At 32.2% G+C, this 24,278-nt stretch overlaps 1 protein-coding gene across 2 annotated transcripts in view; it reads right to left on the reverse strand.

Annotated features, from left to right (window-relative positions):
* Nucleotides 1–768: 768 nt before the first annotated feature.
* Nucleotides 769–24,278, reverse strand: part of LOC114331805 (TATA-binding protein-associated factor 172) — a 106,719-nt gene continuing 83,209 nt past the window's right edge. For both annotated transcript variants that reach the window (XM_050659725.1, XM_050659726.1), the window contains 5 exons: nt 23,579–23,784; nt 21,709–21,927; nt 20,364–20,585; nt 17,478–17,738; nt 769–5,407 (listed from right to left, as the gene is read on the reverse strand). In XM_050659725.1, the coding sequence (XP_050515682.1) occupies nt 17,483–17,738; nt 20,364–20,585; nt 21,709–21,927; nt 23,579–23,784 (903 nt within the window). In that variant the 3' untranslated portion in view covers nt 769–5,407; nt 17,478–17,482. The remainder of the gene's footprint in view (nt 5,408–17,477; nt 17,739–20,363; nt 20,586–21,708; nt 21,928–23,578; nt 23,785–24,278) is intronic.

The raw sequence follows: 24,278 nt of genomic DNA on the forward strand, positions 1-24,278 counted from the left end.
TTATTCTACTTGCTAGTGGCTAACATTTAGTCAAATTTCAAATTTTTTCATCCGTGCCCATCAGGGATATAAGGGGTCAAACTTTGAGATTTTTCAAAAAATTACATTTTTGAGTTTTTTTTTTGAAAAAATTTACTTAAGTCTCAAAGCTCAAACTTTTTTCATTTAAAGTATGTACATATGTATTTTCCAAAAAAAAATTACAAACCATTATCGGCTTGCCTTATGCTGTTAAAAAAAATGCTGAAAATTGAATTTTATCAGTTTACCTTTTCAAACTTTGAGGTTCATTTAAGGCCTTAAGGGTAGTTTGAAATTAAATAATGCTAGGGGCCGTTTTTTAGAGCATACTTTTCTAAAACGTTTGATTTTTGATTTATTGTTCTAGGACAAACCTCAGTAAAAATATTGGCTAAAGAGCGAAGCCATGTTTTCCGTGAAAATGATCGACACGCTTTAACAAAAATGGCCGTCATCGGCAAACTAAATTTTTTAAAAATAAAATGAATGCAATTTTGTACTTTCTATAGACTGAAGTTTAAAAGGTAGAAAAATAAAAAATATTAAAAATAGTCAAGTAACCACCTTTGGACTACTTGGCTTGGATTGACCCTTAAATGTTCAAGAAAATTACGACTCTATGATTACAATTTTGGTAAGTGAAAATATTGACACTAGTAAATCCTGATAGAGACCGTTAAAAAATACTAAATACCAAATAACACTACGACCCAAGCGAGAATTGAGGAAAATGTAATGATAACACAATTCTTACAAATATTTATTGCTATACAGCTTCAATCAGTTACAAAAATGTATTTTACTTGCATATTACATTTTAGTACATCAACACACACAATAAAAGTCAAATTAATTCCACTTTAAACTACAGTATTACTGCATAATATATAAATTATGCTTCTGAAGTGAATTATATTGAATAATACGCCTAAAAAAGAAACCAGGGCTACGAATTTTTTTTTTTTTTGAATTTTGTGACCTATTTTTATTTGCTCTTATTGATATGATTTGGTAAACATTATCCATTAATCCAAAGCTCGCCATAGAAACTATTGAGAACCGGCAAAATCCAAAGTCTCAGAAGATGGTTACAAAGAACGTATACTATAAAGACAAAGCAATTCCAGAGGATGGATAATAAGTTCGGAAACCATGATACCATGGAAAATCCGGTATCATTAAAAACTGGAAATATTTTCAAAATTCTGTTATAATTTCGATATTCACTCTCAGAATGGTGAGAAAAATTTCCTGAAAATACGTATAGAAAGTCCTTTAGTGAGACCTCAATAGAGTTAAAAAGCTGGTTATTCGGGTTTTCATTCTAGGAAGAAAACATTTAGTCAATGTGGTGAGACCGCTCCCGTCTGAGAAAATTTCTGATTCGGTTTCTTTGTGGATTCCTATTCAAAAATGTCGGGCGGTATTTTTGGGCAGAAATTGTTTAAACAATTTTTTTAAACATATACAAAAGATCACGTTTTTTTGGTCTGGAACGTATATTTTTAGGTTTTTTGGATCATTCTAAACCAAAAAGGTATCTTGTAATTTTTCTCAAAAATTGATAGTTTTCGATTTATAGGTGATTTAAAATCTGAAAAATGCGAAAATACGTATTTTCGAGGCTTAAAAACTCATATTTAAATTAGTATTTTTGAGGGTGCCACATACTTACATTGAAGATTAAACTAACCTTAACTTGTACTGTTGTTTTTTAATTGTTAAACATACGTGTTTATCCGATTTTTTTGCCGGTGCGGCGCGCTCCATTTCAAAAATCTCCTATTTTCCTCCGAAAAATATTTTTTCTAGATTCTTTGGGATATTCTAAATAAAACAAGTTTCTTAAAATTTTTTTGAAAAGTTAATAGTTTTAAAGTTATAAGCGATTTAAAATCCAAAAAGTGCCAAAAAAACGCATTTTCGGATTTTAAATCGCTTATAACTTTAAAACTATCAACTTTTTAGAAAAAGTCAAGAAACTTATTTTATTTACAATGTCCCAAAGAATCTAGAAAAAATATTTTTCGTAGAAAAATAGGAGATTAGTAGTAGAAAAAATCGGATGGACGTGCATAATTTAACAATGGACATCCAAGTCTTGACCTCACAAAATTGGGAGGAGCTTATATTTGACTCCAAACAATTTTGTTTATAAGGTTAAACACTCATAAGGAATTTTTCATTTATTGTTTACGTGGTTTGTGTGACAAAATAAGACTTTTCATTTAGGTATTTAGTTAAAGAAACGTGTCAGTTAAGAGATTTTTATTCGTTTTTGTCCAGGTGAGTTAATTTAATGCAATGATAAGAACGTAAACAGTTTTGAGGTTATGTTTATTTTCAACCACTAAGGAATAAAAACCACCTGAGCAAAAACGAATAAAAAGCTCTTAATTAACCAAAACGAAATACCTAAATGAAGTTTTATTTTGCCACACAAAGCACATAAATGAAAAATTCCTTATGACAATTTAACGTTACAAACAAAATTGTTTGGAGTCAATATAAGCTCCTCCCGATTTTGTGACATTTGTGACGTCAGACTTAGGCTGTCCATTACAAACCAACGGTTTAAATTAAGGTTAGGCGCGATCACACTTCAGAATCTTGAAGCTGAATGTTTAAACTTCAATTTAAGTATCTGGCAAACTCAAAAATATTAATTTAAATATGAGTTTTTAAGCCTCGAAAATGCGTATTTTCGCATTTTTCAGATTTTAAATCGCCTATAGCTCGAAAACTATCAATTTTTGAGAAAATTTACAAGATACCTGTTTTGTATAGAATGACCCACAAAACTTAAAAATATATGTTCCGGAGCAAAAAACGTAATCTTTTGTATTTGTTTAAAAAAAATTGTTTTAACAATTTCTGCCCAAAAATTCCGGCCGGCACCCTTCAGATTTGTTAAAGAGAACATTTTTGAATAGGAATCCACTAAAAAGAAACCGAATCAGAAATTTTTCCAGACGGGAGCGGTCTCACCACATGGACTAATTTACATTCGTTAAAAAATCTCTAAAAAATTCTAACGACAAAAAAGGGTTAAAAAATTGTGAATTATAATGGTAGGGGAGCCCAAGCGGGGATTTTTGCAGTTACTCGAGCGCGTCAGATTATCAGATGGGGAGAAACCTTGTACCCTGTAAATGTACCTCTGCCATATATTGGCTCTTAATGCAGGGGGGAGGGGGGGCGAAAAAAAAAATATCCTTAGAAAAACTCAAAATCGTCAGTTTAAGATAAGGTAAGTTAAGTACATGCAAAACAGTGTACATTTCAAATATCGATTTGAGCGGGGCGTAAGGAAAAAGGGTGAGTCACAAAGTTTCACAAGAAAAAAGCGAATATTTCGCGAAATGAATGACATTCCGAAAAACTTAAAAATACGTGTTCAATATTTTTCAAAAATCTATCGAATGATACCAGACACGACCCCCCAAACGGAGAGGGGTGGGGGTAAATTTAAAAATTTTAAATACTAACCCCGCTATATTTCGCGAAATGAACATCAGATCGAAAAACAAAAAAATAAACGTATTCAATATTTTTGAAAAATGTATCTAGTGACACCAAACACGACCTCCACGGAGGTGGGGTGGGGGGTTCTTTTAAAATCTTAAGTAGGATGCCCCAATTTTTATTGCAGATTTGACTTCTTTACGTGAAAATAAGCAACTTTTATTCGAGACATTTTTTTGAATTATGGATAGATGGCGTTATAATCGGAAAAAACGATTGTTGGAAATGGAAAAATTAAATTAAAAAATGGAAAGTCCCCACTTTATGGAAAACCTAACTTAAATTTTTATGGTTTTAGGCCCTACTCTTCACATCCCAATAGGTCCCCATAACGCTCGAGTAACTGCAAATTTAGCATACTGTCCTCCCCTACTATAACCATACAATAGAAAACTTTAATTTTTTCAAGAAAAATCCAAACATGTAAAATATTCTCCAATAAACACTAAACATATCTGTTTAATAAGTTTGCTCAGGTATAAAATGCATTAACAAAAATAGTAAATAACCAAATGCCAAATTAAAAAAAGTATATTGGGTTCGAAAATTTTATTTCGTAAGCCATATTTTTTAAACTATTCCTTCAGCATACATCTACAACTGGTAGATATAAATAAACAAATGTAGAAATACACAAGTAAATCCCTTATTGTAAATAATAATATTTATTGATACTAAAAATAAATCGATATGAGTTAAATGTGATTGGTATTTTTCCCATGGTATATAAATTATCGATGCTAATGAGGATGATAATTAATACAAATTAAAAAAATAAAATTTATACGTTAACAAAAAGTCCATCAAACTACTTCCCAACAAAATAAATAAAGTATTACAACAAAGAATATATGCGCAAAAGTCAACAACAAAGGAGCGCATTGGATGGGTGCGGCGCAAACCGCCAATTGTTTGCAAAAAGACGATTTGAGCACTTTTCGTTTACGACTTAACCAGTTGGACAAATGTCCAAAATATTTTTTATTGAAATGTATGAAGTGAAGAAAAGCTCAAAATACCTCATCGCCTAAAGATTTTCAGTCTCATGACTGACTCTCTCAAATTGCTTCTCAAGATAATTCTTAACAGAATTAAGCAGAAATGTGAAGAAACGATGGGAAACAAACAATTCGGTTTCAGAGAAGGATTGGGAACAAGGAAAGCTTTGTTCTCAATGCTAACATTACTTCAAAGATCATGGGAAGTACAGAAACCAATTTACGCCTGCTTTATAGATTTTGAAAAGGCGTTTGATAGGATCCAACATGATAGGCTGTTTGAGTATCTATAAATGATTGGAATAGATGATAAAGATCTCGAAACTTTTAATTGGTTCCTATATTAGAATCAAGACGCTTCCATTCTGGTAGACGGCAAAGAAACAGACAAAATTGTCATTCAAAGAGGGGTCAGACAAGGTTATGTGTTATCCTCAATTTTGTTATTATATTCCATTTATAATATAATATATATTCACAATTTTGTTATATTTTTGTGCATATATTCCTTTTATTGGAGGTCCGGTAAGCATATCACGTAAACACAAACCTTATATGTATTTAAAAAAAAACATGCTGTTAAATACATATTATAAGAGTAGAACTTGGAAACCCTAAACAGTACAAAAAGAATTCGAATTTTTTTGACAAACATATTTATGTTAAATAAACAAAAAAAAAGTATTCTAGATATGTGATCCTACTTATTTCTATCCTACAGTAGCTTAAAGATGAATGATGGTTTTCAACATGTGAAAGGTTTAATGTGAAAATAAATAATTCTTTGGTAATATATCCTACAGACCCAACGGTTACACTCCTAATAGTTTAGTTATTGCTTCAATATTCACAGCAACAATTACCTGCAAACAAAAAAAAATAAAATAAAGAAAGGTTGAAGAGAACACGTTATACGATGATTTCAATAAACACAATATACACTCGGGTCAAAAAAATCGATTCACTGAAAATATGGTCATTTTTGATGTCTCGAATTTCCTAAACCTGTTGTCCGATTTAAGTGATTTTTTACCATGTTATAGCCTTATTTATTAACAATATCGCTGTAATAATATTGTTGCTAGATAGGTAAACTGTCATTGTATACCGGGTGTACGAATCAAACTGTTTTTTTCTCAAAGTTCGCATCACCCTGTGGACTATTCTAGCGTTTATAAAATGCTGAAATTAAAAGCCAACTATAGCCTCAGGTTTTCTTAACATTCTATTTTAAGATTCATTTGCTTATGTTGGATGATAAAAAAGTTAAGTACTTTAACAACTGGCCATGTTCGTCATCAGTACAGGGTGTTTTGAAATAAGTGCGGTAAACTTTAAGGGGTAATTTTAAACATGAAAATAGTGACAGTTTGCTTTATAATCATATGTCCTCAAAGGCTTCGTTTCCGAGATACGGGATGTTCATTTTTTTTTCCAAACTGACGATTTATTTATTGCTTTAAAACCAGTTGAGATATGCAAATCAAATTTGGTGGGTTGTAAGACGAAGATATTGCACATTTTTTGACATACAATTAAGAATTTAATACTCACCATTAGCGTGCATACGGGTATTATGACCGATCATATTACCCGTATGCACGCCAATGGTGAACATAAAATTCTTAATTGTACGTCAAAAAATGTGCAATAACTACGTCTTAAAACCCACCAAATTTGATTTGCATATATTAACTGGTTTTAAAGCAATAAATAAATCGTCAGTTTGAAAAAAAAATTGAACATCCCGTATCTCGGAAACGAAGCCTTTGCGGACATATGATTATAAACCAAACTGTCATTATTTTCTCATATAACAGTACCCCTTAAAGTTTGCCGCACTTATTTAGAAACACCCTGTACTGATGACGAGCACGGCCAGTTGTTAAAGTACCTAAATTTTTTATTATCCAACATAAGCGAATGAATCTAAAACCAGAATGTTTTGAAAACCTGAGACTATATATTATTACAGCGATATTGTTAATGAATAAGGTTTTATAATATTAAAAAAGTCACTTAAATCGGACAACACGTTTAGGAAATTCGAGACACCAAAAATGACCAAATTTTCAGTGGATCGATTTTTTTGCACCTGAGTGTAGTTCATTCGCTTTCAAGATGAACTAAGACGCCAGTTTCAGACGCCTGATTCGTGGGTTTTTCTCAAGACAAGCTGAGACGACACAAACCGTAAAAAACCCACGAATCAGGCATCTGAGACTGGCTTATTAGCTCATCTTGAAAGCGAATGAACTATAGTACAAGATGATGAGAATGTGCCAAGATAATTAACCCATAACAGGTTTTATCGATCAACCAAAAAAAAAAAAACGCGAAATAATGATACATCTCAGAAATTCTCGAAAATAATCCAAATGATTTTCTCATGTGAAATCATAATCTGAAATTAGATTAGTTTCTTGATCTTCAAAAGTAAATAAAAATACGCTGAGCAACGTTACATAAACACACGCATTAAGCGACCCGATAACATTGCAAAAGACACGGTTACTTTGATAACTTCTTCTTCTTTGAGTGCCTCTCCTATCGGAGATTGGATATCATTAGGGCGATTCTAATTTTATTTACTGCTGTTTTGAACAATTCGTTAGTGGTACAGCCAAACCACTCTCTCAAATTTCTCATCCAGGACATTCTTCTACGGCCTGGATTTCTTCGTCCTTGGATTTTTCCTTGCATTATGTTTTGTAGGAATGTGTACTTTTGTCCCCTCATCAGGTGGCCTAAGTATTCAAGTTTTCTCTTTTTTATATTCAGTAGAACTTCTGGCTTGTTATTTATTCTGCGTATTACTTCTTCATTTGTAATTTTATCCACCCAACTTATTCTTAGTATACGGCGGTAGCACCACATCTCAAAGCTTTCAAGATTTTTAATATTCCTCTGTTTAAGAGTCCATGACTCAACACCGTAGAGCAAAGTACTGAATACATAGCATTTTAACATTCTAATTCGTAGATGAATACTAATATCACGATTACAAAATAATTTTTTCATTTTTATAAAAGTAGACCTGGCAATTTCAATACGTCTTTTTATCTCGTGATTTTGGTCACCTGTTTCATTGATAAGGGTTCCCAAGTATTTGTATTCGTTTACTTTTTCAAGTTGGGTACCGTTTATTGTGATACTAGTGTCATTTATTGGATTCTTACTGAAGGTCATATATTTGGTTTTTTTGACGTTCATCCTTATGCCGTAGTTATTACATATCTCATTCATACTTTCAACTAGATGTTGTAGATCTTCCGCTGTTCTTGCCATTATCACAGTATCGTCAGCATATCGAATGTTATTGATAACTTCTCCATTGACTATTATCCCTTCGTTTGCATATGAGAGAGCTTCTTGGCATATTTGTTCGCTGTAGATATTAAACAAGAGCGGTGACAATATACAACCCTGTCGTACCCCTCTACGTATCTATCTACGTTATCTTTGATAACTAGTAATATATAAATATGATGTACCAATAAGACAATTATTTAGTTATTGTATTTGTTACTATAAATAAGTTAATATAATACTTGGTGAAACCATTAAATTTTATTATCAAATCAACTGGACCAGCTACTGCAGGGTTTACAACCTTCACACAATGTAACAGCCAGTAAAAAAAGCCAGCAGAAGTCAAGTAAGAGTTGCCTGTTGACAGCAGCAGTGTTGACATTTCAATTAAGAGGCGGGAAATTCAAAAAGTCACGGAATTATTGACCTTCCCTCGATAGTTTTGTATTATCTCAATCTTAGGTAATATTAAATCTTCTTAACAATATTACCTTTTTTGTTGTAACTGTTTTTTAATTTATTTATTACCGTTCTATATTTAGCTTCATAGGTGTTATCTTTATGTTTAATGTTGAGTCCATCAATGTCCTCAATAGTGGAAACAGATTAAACACTTCACTAAAATAACTTCTACAATTGCAATATCCTAGATTTCCAAAGCTTCATATTATCTACTTTGTTACATTTTTGTTTTTTATTTTTCCCCTGTGTAGAGAGAATAATTTCTGCAATTTATATATTTTTATGAGTTGACTTGATGTTGTTTTTGTTGAATAAAACATAATACTGTTTTGTTAAGTTACAGAGGTATTGTTATTCTAAAACCAATTTGAACCATACTTTTAATTTTATTTTTTGTAATTAGTGATTTACGTTGCTCTATCCACAATTCTATTTAGGTTTTTGCAGTTATTCCAAAACCAAAGAAAACTGCATTACATTTTATTCGCAGAGCAGAGAATACGGGTCAAATATACAACTATACGAACTAGTTTGTATGTCAAGGATACAGGCTGTGACCTATTTTCAGAATTACATTAATTTATCCGAATTTGAAAGGGTTTCGTTAACATTACGATTTCTCCACAATAGAACACGTGACTTCACTTTGTGTACAGGAAAAAGTTGAGGTGAATTTAAATTTTCGTTATTATCCAGCTGCTAACTAAGGTTGAATATCATCAATAGGGAACTTGCACATTTGTTTTATTACATAATAATGTTCAGTTTTGTTTAAAAATGAGATTTCCAAAATTTCACGCTTTAAAAACTCATAATAACTTTGAAGTACAAATTTAAACTCTTCTATGTATTTAAAATAGTTCAAATGACCGTGATGTCACATAATTATACTTTATTTATGTTTATGGTTATACTTATATTTTAATGACATTTATCTTATGTCATTGTAATAATATGTATATACCAGTTTGTTGAGATTGGAGTTTGATACAGTTTTTAAAGAAAAGGAAAGAAGGTTTACTATGGAAAATAGAAGAAAACACTTGGGTGTTGTTTAGTGCCATTTTGTAAAAATACAACTATTAAAATCCACAATAAAATATTTATTGGATTACCGTTGCATGCCGAAAAAACGTTTAAGATATTTCAGTTAATACACAAGGTCTTCATGTATGTCAAGATCATTTTATCGTAAGTATGGTATCTTCAAAATTAAATAATTTAGCTGCTTTAGGTATATTATATTTTATATTGAAATAAAATACATATACATATACAGTGCGCTGGAATAAGTGTTACCCCCCCCCCCTTATTAACTTAGTTATTTTTAGCACATAAAAACGCTCGGACAGGTCGATTTTTAAAATAATCATAGTATATTATAGCATCAATGTTTCGAACTTTACGCGATCCCTCTTCAGGTAAGAGAAGAGCGTTTTTGAGAGAGTAGGCGCAAAATTTCGGTGAGAAATATTTTTTCTCGCGGGTTCTCCGCCGGTTTTTGATACATATGATCGTCGTTTCCATGGTAACATGCACAATACAAACACAATTATTGTTATTAAACAAAATGTGTTGAAGCAAAACTTACCGTGAATTACGTTTCAAAACTGTTTAAATATAACTGTTAATTATAATTTTAAATAAATATAGTATACCTATAAATATTAAGAATATTAAATATCTACATGTGTATATTGTATATGTATTTTATTTCAATTTAGGCATATAATATACCTAAAAGCACCTAAATTATTTAATTTTGAAGTTTGAACTCTTGACAAAAACGCATCCATAGAAAAAGTACAGTGTACAACACGTGAAAAAATGACATATTTCTCCCTCGCTTGATTTGCCCTCGCCTCGTGTCTCAGGTCGTGCCAACAAACTTCTGCGCTCGTGAGAAATTTGTCTTTTTTCTTACTTGTTGTACAATATACTATTTTCTATGGATGCTATACAATGTGCAACTTCTCTCAGTACTTACATACATTCAAAACGAAAAATTTCTCATGCAGTGAAAAAAGTCGGCCATTGCAGTGAGAAAGATTTATTCTCACGGGTTGTCCTACGTTTTTCCATATATGATCGTCGTTTTCATGGTAACATGCACAATACAAACACAATTAATACTGTCAAAAAAAATGTGTTGAAGCAAAACTTACCAGGAATTACCTTTCAAAAGTGTTCAAAAATAACTCTTAATTTGAATTTTAAATAAATAACGTATACAATTTTAAGAATATTAATTACCTACATGTATATGTATTCAAACAGAGAAGTCTTAAACAGAGTAGGTCAAGGTGAAGGTGACTTAATGAAGATGATAAAAAAGAGAAAACTTGAATATCTGGGGCATATAATGAGAGGTAGCAGATACAGGATGCTGCAGTTAATAGTCAATGGAAAGATCGACGGAAAAAGAGGAATTGGTCGAAAGAAATATTCATGGCTCCGAAACCTTCGTCAATGGACTGGCTTATCAGCAGATCAATTGTTACATGCCGCACAAGATCGAGAACGATATCGGCAAATTGTTATGGAAGCTACCCACGCATAAAAATTTGGGCACGGTACTTAAAGAAGAAGAAGATATGTATTTTATTTCAATTTATGCATATAATATTAGTCCATTATTTCACGGTTTTTGCTCTAAATTTTAAAGAACCGCTTGGATTGACATGAAATTTGGCATACGTATAGCTTACATGTCAAAGAAAAAAAGTGATATTGTGCCGATGTGTGCTTTTGCCCTGGGGGTGACTTTCACCCCTTCTTTGGGGTGAAAAAATATATGTTCAAAATAAGTCCGGAAATGGGTAAACTGACTAATTCTAAGTAACTTTTGTTCTATAGAGCATTTTCACCAAGTCAACATTTTTCGAGTTATTTGCGAGTGAATATGTTCATTTTTCAACAAAATAACCACATTTTTAGACGGATTTTCGCAAATAACTCAAAAAGTAAGTATTTTGTCGAAAAAAACGTTCTTAGCAAAAATATAACCTATAAAAAAGTAAAAAAAAAATGGTGTACGCGTTAGGTCTCTGGATCTCGTAGAACCAGAGTTATAGCCAATGAAATATAGATTCATATTCACCAAATTTCAAATAGAATATTTCGACGAGAAATATCCAAAAAATTAAGCACTTTTTGGGGAAAACCCATTATAACTTTTTTAAAGTGTTTAAAAAAAGCTTTATTTCTGTTTTTACAAAAAGTCTCTAACATTAAATTTAAGCAAGTTACGCTCAAAATAAAGTTGGTCCCCTTTGTTTTTGCAAAAGAAAATCGGGAAGGCCACTCCCTAATTAGCAACTTAAATGAAATTAATCGTTACCGCTCCACAAATTATCTTACTTATGTTGTGTTTATATGATCTGTAAGTTTCATCGATTCCAAGTGCTTATTTTTGAAAAAAATTGGTTTCAAAGTAAAATTTTTAAAAATTTAAATTTTGAAAAATATGCTATTTTTCACAATAACTTAAAAATTGTTAGAGATACCAACAATCTCGAAAAACAAAAATAGTCAGATTTGCTTTTTTGAATATCATGTATTTTTTTGTTTTTCTGTTAGACAAAAATTTATTAAGATTTGGTGTTTCTAAATTTGCATACATTCGTGATCAGTGACTCGTTCAACCTTTTTAACTACAGCCCTTTCAATAATAAGGACTTTGAACCGATGAAACTTACAGATCATATAAACAATATATACACGAGTCAAGAAACTTGTGAAGTTGTAACGATTAAGTTCATTTAAGATACTAATTAGGGGGTGATTTTCTCGATTTTTTTACCAAAGCCAGAAAGGACTAACTTTATTTTGAGCGTAGCTTGTTTAATTTTGATGCTAGAATTTTTTTTTATAAAACAAAAATGAAGCTTTTTATAAACACTTTAAATAAGTTGTAATGAGTTTTCCCCGAAATGTGCTTCATTTTTGGTTATTTCACGTTAAAGTATTCCATTTGGAATTTGACGTATATGAACTTATTTTTCATTAGCTATAACTCTGCTTCTACTAGGTGTAGAGACGTGATATATACACCATTTTTTTAAATTTTTTACAGGCTATATTTTTGCTAAGAATGTTTTTTCGACAAAATACTTACTATTTGAGTTATTTGCGAAAAACCGTCTAAAAGCGTGGTTATTTTGTTGAAAAAATGAACATATTCACTGCCAAATAACTCGAAAAGTATTGACTTAGTGAAAAAACTCTATAGAACAAAAGTTACTTAAAATTAGCCAGTTTATCCATTTCCTTACTTTCTTTGGACGAAAATTTTTTCACCCTCAAGAGGGGGTGAAAACCACCCCCAGGGCAAAAGCACATATCGGCACAATATCACGTTTTTCTTTGACTTGTTAGCTATGTGTATGCCAAATTTCATGTCAATCCAAGCGGTTCTTTAAAATTTAGAGGTTTTGCAATATTTTACCGTTAAAGAACGGACTATATACCTAAAAGCACCTAAATTATTTAATTTTGAAGTTTGAACTCTTGGCAAAACTGCATCCATAGAAAAAGTACAGTGTACAACACGAGTTCTCCCTCGCTTAATTTGTGGCACTCGCCTCGTGCCAACAAACTTCTGCGCTCGTGAGAAATATGTCTTTTTTCTCACTTGTACAATATACTATACTTCGATGCCATAACGTCTCAATTTATTTGAAGCTATTCGGGAAGTTGTTATTTTGTTATAAGATATTTTTTAATAACAAAGTTAGAAAAATTAAAAAAAATACATTTGAACTTCGAAAAATATATAGAATCGAATAAAAAAGGTAAAAGGTTTGGTGCAGTAGAAATAAAAAAAATGTAGTCGGTATATTCCGTTTCTAAGCATCTTTTTAGGCATAAACCGCGCACAATATTTCAATTAAACTGGATCATCCAAATGACACAAAATTCATCCCAAACCTCCTTTGAAGCTGCATTTCGTAATGTAACTTCTCGAAATCGACAAATTGTACTGAAAGAGCCGCTTGAAGAGGATATATGTGCCAAGGCCGCGACCCTGACCTACTTCCCGAATTCCCAACTGCATCGGGAGGCGTGCCGCTGACACACTGACCCATTTTTCCCAAAATTTCGTACGCAAGTAGGGCGAGAGAGTCCCGGAAAGACCTGCTCTCGATTTCGGGAAAAGATCAAGTTTATGACGGATTTTGCCGGGATGGGAAGGGGGTGTGGGCCATTCAGGTTAAGGTTGTTTGTAATAAGATTTAATCGTTTTAGGAAATACGATTTAAATTCTCCAATCAAAACATGGTTTCTTAATATTATTCTGAAGCTATTTCTTTGTGGCATTTATGTAATTTACTATTCTAATTGGAAAATAAGCCACAATTTAACTTGAATATTTTTTATTGACGTTTTAACTTCTACTTCGGAGGTCGTTATTGAAATACAAAGTATTAGTAACTTAAACAAATTGTGTTGCTTAGTAAAAAAATTCTTCTAAGAATTTTATTTAATCTGACTCATTCATATCGGCAATTCAGACATATACAGGGTGTCCCCGAAAATAGTGCGTTCCTTAAAGGTATAGGTAGAATGCGCCATGTAGAGCAAAAAAGTCTTATAACATTTTTTTCTAAATTCAACCGTTTAGCCAAAAAATCAAAATACATTTTGGTATGCAAATTGAAATCTGACAACTATGTATACAAAAATCTGAAGACAGACAATCAGAATTCAAAAATAGTTGCAGCATGGGCCTTTAGTATTTACATTAAACCCTGTCTTCCTCCTCAACAAACAAACAAATTCTTGGGTTGTTTGATTGTCAAACATGGGGTGGTATAATTATTTTGCAGGTGTCTACCTTTCTGACCTACTTTTTGGTGTCAACAACAGTTCTTGTACAGTGATGCCAAATTATGTAATTTTATGAAAATAAAAGTTCGCTTATATGGAGAACAATGTAATTTTTTTTTGAAATGGTTAACTTTAGGAAAAAATGTTATAGGACTTTTTTATTCTATATTGTGTATTATATCCATACCTTAAAGGAATGCACTATTTTCGGGGACGTATAGTATGTTTTAAAGTAGAAGTCTTTAAAATGATATTGCCAATATTTATGAGTTGCGTTCCTTTGACAACTTTATTGAAAGATAGTTCATTCGATTCCGTGAAATCAACTTTAACTTAAGAATATCCGTCACAAAAATCATAACATGTGATTTGTCTTTAAATAGACGATCACATGAAATGGTGACAGTAAAATTCTCGTGCTAGTGATTCCATAGTAAATCACGATCAAAAATCAGAAAAAACCTTATGATACTATCCCGAAATGGTAAGTATTTTGTCTTACATTCAGTTTACTCTCAAAACTGACACCAAAGTCTGATTTTATATTTTTATAAAATTATACATTTCACAATATGTGAATAATACATTCCATACAGTTGAGTCAAGGGTTCTTTACCCGTGCGTCATCATTTAAAGCATACGAAATAAGTCAGAAATTTACTAAACGCAACAGCAAGTGACAGAAAGTAGCTACTGCTCCGATCACGGGTTATATTATAAAATTTGACGTTATCAAATAAATAGAATGTCAAATGTAAGTTTTGCTTTAAAATTTTGGTGCAGAATTACAGCTACATTTGAAGTAGCTTAATAAATTCTTTTTCTACAACCACTATTCAAAATGCATTTTCTGCACAGTTTTATGTTAAGAAACTTGACATTTTCTCACCGTATATGATATATGACATTAGTGTGCAGAAAAGTGACGTTTCTGTGCTGGAAAGTTCTTTTCTGCACAGTAGACTACCTCATTCTGAGTAACGATATATACTCTGTTTACATATGTGGTTAAAGTGTAGACAAATATAACTTGTAAGACAATTATTATACTCAATTATCGAATAGAAATTAAATTATGGATGTTACAACTGTTTTATTTTACAATTTTATTCTGAATAAATATTTTATAATTATCAATTAACCAATAAGGATTTAGCAACCTTAGCAATATACGTCGAATGAAGTAGGTTTGGTGTAAATCCGTGACTGCGTAAATATAACGTCAAATGTTACAATATTTTGTAATAATTATTTAAAATAGTTTAAATTCAAACAAATTAATGTAGTGCATTAATTTTTTAACTGATTTCTGTGTAATTTGTTTCGGTATAAGGAATTTAAATTGATTAGTATTAACTAAACACAGTTTAGAATTTATAATTTATTGTTATAATAAATCTTCGATTGGAAATTGTGATTTTTAGTTTTGGCAAAATATGTGGTTGTAGAAAAAGTATAGTGTGCAACACGTACAGAAAGGTAATTTCTCACTTGTCCAAATTGAGTCAAGGGTTCTGGTTGACTCGCACTGGCACTCGCTTGCGCTCGTACCGCAACTTTTCAAACTCGTGAGAAATTAGTACCTTTCTGCACTTTTTACACAATATACTATTTTCTACGACCTTTTAATAATATGCTCATTATTCGCTATTTTTGAACAGGTAATAACACCCATTACTTTACCCGTGAGTAATGGTTTATTACTCACGGGCTGAAGTTACTCACGGGTTGAAGTTAGATTCAAGTGGTGCATGGCACTTTTAATATACCTATTAGAAAATAAAATTACTTAAACTTGTTTATTTAATAAAATATTCATTGTAATTTATATCAAAAATTTTATTCGAAAAATGTTTAAAGGATTTTTAACTGTTACAATGGGTTAGTATATTTTTTACGTTTAAATTTCAACATTTGACATTTTAAGATTGACGTTATTAAAAGGTAAACTAACATAAACAATCGGTATTAATTCCGTAAAAGGGCTTACGGATATGAAATGTATATCAATGAATTCTGTTTTACTTACTGTTGATTGTACAATAGATTTTTATTGAGATCACACGTTTTCTTTCAAGTAATTGCCTTAAAATATGTCTTTAAAAGCCACCGCCATTCCATGACAGTAATGACAACTGTTTCATCGTTTCATAAGCTCAAGGAGGGTAATTCTAGCAGTGTTGCCATAGTTATATAAAATGTTTCCTTATGAAAAATAAAATCTTTCGATTTGAAATAATATTAGTAGTTGATAATTATATTTTTCTACTAATCAAAATAAAAAAAGTCGTAGAAAAAGTACAGTATTCTACTTGCATGTAATGGCTATTACTCACTCTGATGAATTACGACACTCGCCTACTTACATGCTCGTTGAATAATATACTAATAATAGTGATTAATAAATCAATAAACAATTTATAAAAAAATTCAATAACATATTTTCTTTTTGTCAATTCATTCGCTTTGGCGGAAACTTAACACAACCATTCCTTAACTGTCACTTAACAAAACTTCCTTAACAAAATAAAATACACTTACCATAAAATTTCAAACTCCCAATATAAAATTAGTTGTGAAAACAACTGTTTGTGTGATATAAAAAACTTCAAAATGCAAAAATTCGACAAAAAGCCATAGAGTTATATATTATTATTAGCATAGAGAGAGTGTCATTCAGAGCGAAGTGACGACACCATCTTTTTTATTTGGATTAGTGCTGTTTCACTCTTACGCATAGTAAAGCTGCTGCAGTTGTCCTCCCCTTCCGTGCCTATACTCACACTGAATGTCATCACAGATTCTCGATACAATGTGTTAGAAAGAGATGCCGCAAACCAGTCCATGAGATCTTGTCGTCAGGAAGCGCGGAAAGTAGGCTCACTCTATGTTAATATATACCTCTATGCAAAAAGCAGCAAAAAGTTCAACAGACTGACAGCCACAAAAGTAAACAAACCAGAAACGTCACAAATTGTACTTAAAATTTGAAAACATTCCTCTTTTGTACCTATCTCTTTTCAATGTACTGAGTCTAGAATGTTCCTAAAAATAACGTGTGTTATTGCTTAATAACAGGCGGTAGCTGGTTTGTCTTTAGTTTCATGCGTGGAAGAGAATGATGCTAGATAAAAAGTATGTGTTTTATCTCGCTAGAATCGTGGATTCAACTGTATGTTGGTACCTAGTGCATATCTTTTTTCCAACTTAATAATATTTTCTGTATTTCTGTTTCATGTACTGGAATATTTTCACAATAACTTATAAGACTCTTTTTGTTCTTGACAAATTCAATAAAGGACTATGAATTACAAATAGTAAAGTGCTCACCTCATCTACTTCAATTTGGACATAAATTGAGACAAATCGTACTCATCGTCGTACTGTCTACTGTCCCAAAGTTCCGGCAACGAATCCAAAACGGCCTTCATTCCGCCTACACCGGACTTCCCACTACCAGAAGCCAAATCTCCGTTTGATGTTGATTTGTGTGAGAACAAGTCGAGTAATTGGTCGGTACCCATGGTCTCCATCTGGCTGTTTTCGCCACTGATCACGGTGTTGGCAGTCTGGAGCTTGAACTTCTGCAATCTGTAACAAAAGTCGATTCAAATAATAATATATTTCGGAAAATAAACAAAAAAAGATTAACACTTGAAGAGTAGCATTGTAACATTTTTTTAAATCAAAATGAAAATAAACTGTTTCTAACAATAAATCACTGAGAACGTTTGTTTTCTGTACTTCCACAAAATTTATTACAACTATCTGACTACAGCTGTTTCGGCAAAGTGCCTTTCTTCAATGATTTAGTTTACTATGTGTTTGCCTTTTTAATGTCTTTAACTGAAGAGGTTGAGGAGTGGGGAGCTGTTTGTCTCGAGTTGGTCATTCAGAATTATATCTTTATTTTTCAATTTATTAATTTCTATAGATTCTAATAAAGATAGCTTAAGGCCTTTATTTTGAATATGCAGAATTTGAAACTGTTCATTAAAAGAATGATTATGATCTAGAAGGTGAAGTGCGTAGGTATGTAGAAGTGTCTGTTTTTCTATCGTGGAAAACCCTTTTGTGTTCTGCTATCCGTTTGTCAAAGGTTCTGCCAGTTTAACCGATGTAAGTTTTCGGACAGTCACCACAAGTTAGTTTGTAAACACCACTCTGTAGTTGTTTTCTCTTTCGGCTCTTATTGTTCGTAATACAGGGTGTCCCTAAAAGATTGTTCATAAATTATACCACAGATTCTGGGGTCAAAAATAGGTCGATTGAACCTCACTTACCTATATCCAATAGTGCACACAAAAAAAGTTACAGCCCTTTAAAGTTACAAAATGAAAATCGATTTTTTTTCATATATCGAAAACTCTCAAAGATTTTTTCTTGAAAATGGACATGTGGCATTTTTATGGCAGCAACATCTTAAAAAAAAATTAAAGTGAAATTTGTGCACCCCATAAAAATTTTATGGGGGTTTTGTTCCTTTAAACCCCCCCAAACTTTTGTGTACGTTCCAATTAAATTATTATTGTGGCACCATTAGTTAAACACAATGTTTCTAAAACTTTTTTGCCTCTTAATACTTTTTCGATAAGCCAGTGTTTATCGAGATATTTTGAATATTTGTCGAATCCACTACATATTTGTATATGGTTAAGTACGATTATAGAGACCTGTTAATAATCTGAAAATTTATTTATAATTTACATTTTTAGGTATATTTTGAAAAAGAAGTTATATCTCAATAAAAGGTGACATGAAAAAAAGACTAAGAGGCAAAAGTTTTAAAAACACTGTGTTTAACTAATGGTACCACAATAATAGTTTAATTGGAACGTACACAAATATTTGGGGGGTTTAAAGGAACAAAACCCCCATAAAATTTTTACGTAAATATATTGAAAAAGAAGCCGCATCTCGATAAAAAGTGGCTTATCGAAAAAATAATAAGAGACAAAAAAAGGTTTAAAAACGTTGTGTTTAACTAATGGTACCACAATAATGAATTAATTGGAACGTACACAAAAGTTCGGGGGGGTTTAAGGGAACAAAATCCAAATAAATTTTTTATGGGGTGGACCTACTTCATTATAATTTTGTTTTAAGATTATCCTACTATAAAAATGATACATGCCCATTTTCAATAAAAAATCTCTAATAGTTTTCGATATATTGAAAAAAATCGATTTTCATTTTGTAACTTCAAAGGGCTGTAACTTTTTTTATGAGCAAATTTGTACTAAGGTAAGTTAGGTTCAATCGAACTATTTTTGACCTCAAAATGTTTGGTATAATTTATGACCAATCTTTTTGGGACACCCTGTATATTTGCTAAGTTGTTGTTAGTTCTGAAAGCTGGTGTAATTCCTGTCTTTTTTATGTATCTGGCTATTTTTGTTGTTATCTATTTTGTTGTCTTGTTTAACTGCTACAAGGGAGCAATCAATAACATGTCTTTCTATGACGAAAATCCTGGAGAGTTTGTGTTTTAACATTTTGTATTATACAGGGTGTTTGGTAAAGAATGGGCCATAGCTTAACCTCAGGTTCCTGAGGTTAAAATAGGCCGATTTAGGCTAACTTACCTTAGTACAAAGTTTATAATAACCGAGATACAGGGTGTCAAAGTTAAACTTTTTTTTATTTATTATTGAATATTTCCTGACAGGTATGAGATAACAACATGAAATTTGGTATGTGGGTGTTTTTTGGGTCGAGAAAACTAAATTCCCTACCAAAAATGATGTATTGCCCAGAGAGCCACAAACGCCTTTCAACGTTCAATTTTTTTTATCCCTCTGTGTAATTTTGACATTAAAATTTTTATTCTCCTATTAGTTTTACTTAAAAAATGTATACTTTTTCCATATCCCTAAACTCAACCGTTTTCGAGATAAACGCATTTTAAATCTGCGATACACCATCATTTTTAGCATAATATCATTGTAGTTCCACCCGATCAATGACTGGCCTGGCAGACGGAATCTCCCATCTTTTATACTTCGGCAGCGGTTTTCTGGAATGCCGTGGTAAAGGACTCGTATTCTCTCGTGATGACTAGATTGTTCCATCAGAAATAGGTCAGGTTGTGAGCAGCATATTAAAAATAATGCCACAGTACCAAGATTGTCATTCTCAGCTTGTTTGTATGATTGTTAAGATATATGGACTATGCAATGAATAGACAAGTTTTTATATAAAGTAAACCAAACTCACCCCATAATCTTCTCTTCCAAGGTTCCTCTTGTGATCAGCCTGTAGACATTCACAACCTTCCTCTGGCCGATCCTGTGAGCTCTATCCATGGCTTGTAGATCCTTCATAGGATTCCAATCGTGTTCGACGAAAATCACCGTATCGGCGCCTGTCAGATTCAAGCCCAGTCCTCCAACTTGCGTCGTTAATAACAGGACGTCGATGGAGGGATCATTGTTAAACCTGATGATAAAGAGAGGACAAAAATTTAACATAAGGCATTTATTACAGATGATTATAAACACTATGATAACATATCCGAGATTATTAACATCATCAAAGAGCACAAACTAGAATATCTTGGCCATGTTATGAGGAATGAACAGATATATGGCTTGTTACAACTCATTCTTCAAGGCAAGGTACATAATTTGGAAAGAGAGGACCACGGAGAAGAAGAATATCTTGGCTTCAAAACCAAAAAGTGGTTTAATACATAAATCTTTGAAAGGAAAGTCCTAAGGAAGATATTAAGAGCATACAGCAGCGATCAACAGGTAGCAATAAACGCGGTCCGGAAATATGTTAGTATGTGGAAATTACTCTACAACTAAATAAAATATTGCAAAAAGGAGCCTGTATCGACATTAAAAAAGACAAAAAATACACTTTCTGCAAATAAACTTTTTTATCCTATGCCTAGATTTTGTGTCACATTGGATCTACTAAAAATCGATTTTCTATAACAAGAAATCGAACGTGACTGACTTGGCCACATTTCGCGCCAATGAGTATAAAAATTATTGTTTGTGATAGTATAAATGCAGAGACATGTTAACCGTAGACAAGGCATAGTGAGCAAAAAAGCGTAACGCGCGGGCAGTCGATCGGTGGTCTATCTATCTCTTTTTACTAAGCGATACCGCTCATATGACGGACAAAGATGGCTAGACCACTCAAAATGAATATTGACCAATGACGTCCTTGATATTGGCGTTACACCCCGATGCATTGAGTGGCATATGACTAGCCTGGTCTATCCTTAACATGTCTCTGGATAAATGTCACTGTCAGTGTCTAATTACCGACGCACTGTTGCTTCACTGTTGAAAGTTCGCAGAACTTTCGAAAAACAAAAATATTGATGACACGCGCGCTACTGTTTACTCTTAGGACCTATTAACGAAAACGGAGTATATAGAGTAGAGAGAAAGAGTGTGTGTGTGTGTGTGAGAGAGAGAGAGAGAGAGAGAGAGAGAGAGAGAGAGAGAGAGAGAGAATACGGCGTAATAAACGGCTATTTTTTAATTTTGTGTCGATAGTGTCATAGCTGATCTGATAAATACATAAAAAAACAAATAAATACCTTGTAACCACTGAATGTCTATGTATTGGGGGTATGGAACCATCCAGTCGCAAATAAGAAACGCCAGGCATATTTTTCTTGAATAGATCCTCTTCTATGATGTCCAACATAGCCTTCAGTTGGCAGAATACTAAAGCTCTGTGTTGGTTGATGACAATGTCAGTTGATTCTTTATCAGGATTGTCGTTGACGCCTATACCGCAGTCTTGAAGAAGTTGCCTGTGGAAGATACATAAAATTAAAAACTACGAAGTATAAAACCATTTTATGTAGACAAGGATAACCTAAATGATCTACACTCCGGCCAGTATAGGAATAGACGTAAGTTGAACGCGAACCGGAGAAGGGATGCAGAAATCATTTGGTGCTTGAATTACAGAAATAATCAACTATTCTAAATGGGAAATAAGCCACAATTTAACTAAAAAAATACTTTTATTAACAAACAGTAAAATGTTGCATAAAAGGTATATTTAAAATCCCTCAAAAGGGCCACATCAAAATCACATAACTAGTTTTCAACTGGTTTACCAGTCATCATCAGTGATTACGTGCAATGTACATGCTAACCACCAAGATAGTATTTAACAAAAAGTTGTACATGGTTAGCAAGTACATTGCACGTAAGCGCTGATGATGACTGGTAAACCAGTTGAAAACTGGTTATGTGATTTTGATGTGGCCCTTTTGAGGGATTTTAAATAAAGCTTTTATACAGCATTTTACTGTTTTTTGTATTACATGGTATACAGCCAACTACAGGAAAACTTTTTCCTTGTGGATTTTTTAGATTTTATTAACGTTTCGACGCCCACATCGGATGTCGTTATCAAAATACAAATTATTAATAAATTAAACAAAAATGTTGTTGCTTAGTAAAAAATTCTTCTAATGATTTAATTTAATCTGACTCATTTATATCGACAATTCGAACATATATTATATATTTTAAGTAGAAACATTAGGTGTGACATCAAGACCATTAAACGTTAAAATAAGTGAACATCAGTCTTTTATTAAAAATAGAGAATTTGATAGATCTTAAATAAGTCAACACGCTTGGGATAATGAACATAGAGTTCAGTGAAGAGATTAGGTATAGTCCTGAAAGAATCAGATAGTAAAAAGAGAAAAATCAAAAAAGCGGCTCTAATTATGTTAAATGAAACCAATTGTGTCGCAAATTCCTCGGTAGAATGCAGTAGGATGTGGTTACTACCCACACTAAAAGAGGAAGTCAATAGAAAGAAAATACCACGATTAGTAAGTCAATAACATATCGAGGATAGTACATATTTTATATTTTATTTATAATATTATAAATAATATATTTTATATTATAATAGTGACAAAACCTGATATACTTCCTATTGCATTCCACGGCCTTCTTATTTTTACACACAGAAACTCCTGAAAATGCAACCCACAAATCTAAGATTATTTACTATTCTTTTTATTATTATATTTATCAAATTAGCTGTCATACTAGCCACATGCTCTTGGAGTATTTTAAAGTTTATTGACTTATTAAAATATAATATTTAATTATATATTTACTACGGAATATAGGTTTATTAAAAAAAATTTCGCTTCACTTTATACTGTGATCCATTTTTAAATTAAATGAACAATTAGAAAGTTCAATATCACTATTATTAAATATTTAGATTTTACACAAAACTTGTCAACATCGCGAATCGGTCATCTAGTAATACTATCCATATAAATAGCTAAGCAGTTGTCGATCAACTGAGCGCCCTCTGCCGTAATTTTAAATTCGCTAGTGCGCACAGTATATTTAGGTCAATTCTTATTTCGGTTCACATATAATTAAGTACTAAACAAAAAAATATACACAAAAATGACTTACTTAAGAGCTGGTAACTTTGCTGAATGACTAATATCTTCCAATCTTGAATTTTTTTCTTGTAGTTTGGCGTTGATTTGTTGATAGTGCGGATGTGTAGCATTTAGTACCAACTTCGGGTGATTACAGACGTTCTGTAGGTATCTGAGTGCTTGGAATATGTGTGTATTGTGAATAGATCCTGATGAACCGCTGGCAGAAATAGATTCCTGTAAGCAATAAGGGATTAATAGTAACGAATGTAACTAATCTTTTACTTGCTTGCCTGGGAATCACAGGGACAGAATGTCAATGCCCACTGCAACTCTAGAGGCGACGCTGAACCCTTCTCCCTTACAGTTCTGCATACGGAAAAAGGTAGTAACCACACAACACAGTGACACAAATAATGAAACCTGGAGAAACCTGGCCACCTAAAAATCTTGAAATAAAGGACCCCGCGAAACCTTATGGGAAATGGCTCTCTGTCAAATGCTCTGAAACTTTGGGTTCTGGTAGTCCTTGGTGTGTAGAACAAAAGACTCACTGGGCGCGTAGCTCCAAAAAATCATGGTTTTAAGATATAAGCCTCTGAAGTTATAAGTACAGTGAGGACGTTTGAGTTGGAATAAATTCAGTTTCTCGAGCATGGGCGACTCTGGAGATAAATTACGAATCAAGTCGATTTTTATTTTTCAATTATAATTTTTTGGCATATATATCA

This window comes from Diabrotica virgifera, chromosome 8, assembly GCF_917563875.1.
Source record: "Diabrotica virgifera virgifera chromosome 8, PGI_DIABVI_V3a".
In the NCBI taxonomy this organism is placed as follows: Eukaryota; Metazoa; Arthropoda; class Insecta; order Coleoptera; family Chrysomelidae; genus Diabrotica; species Diabrotica virgifera.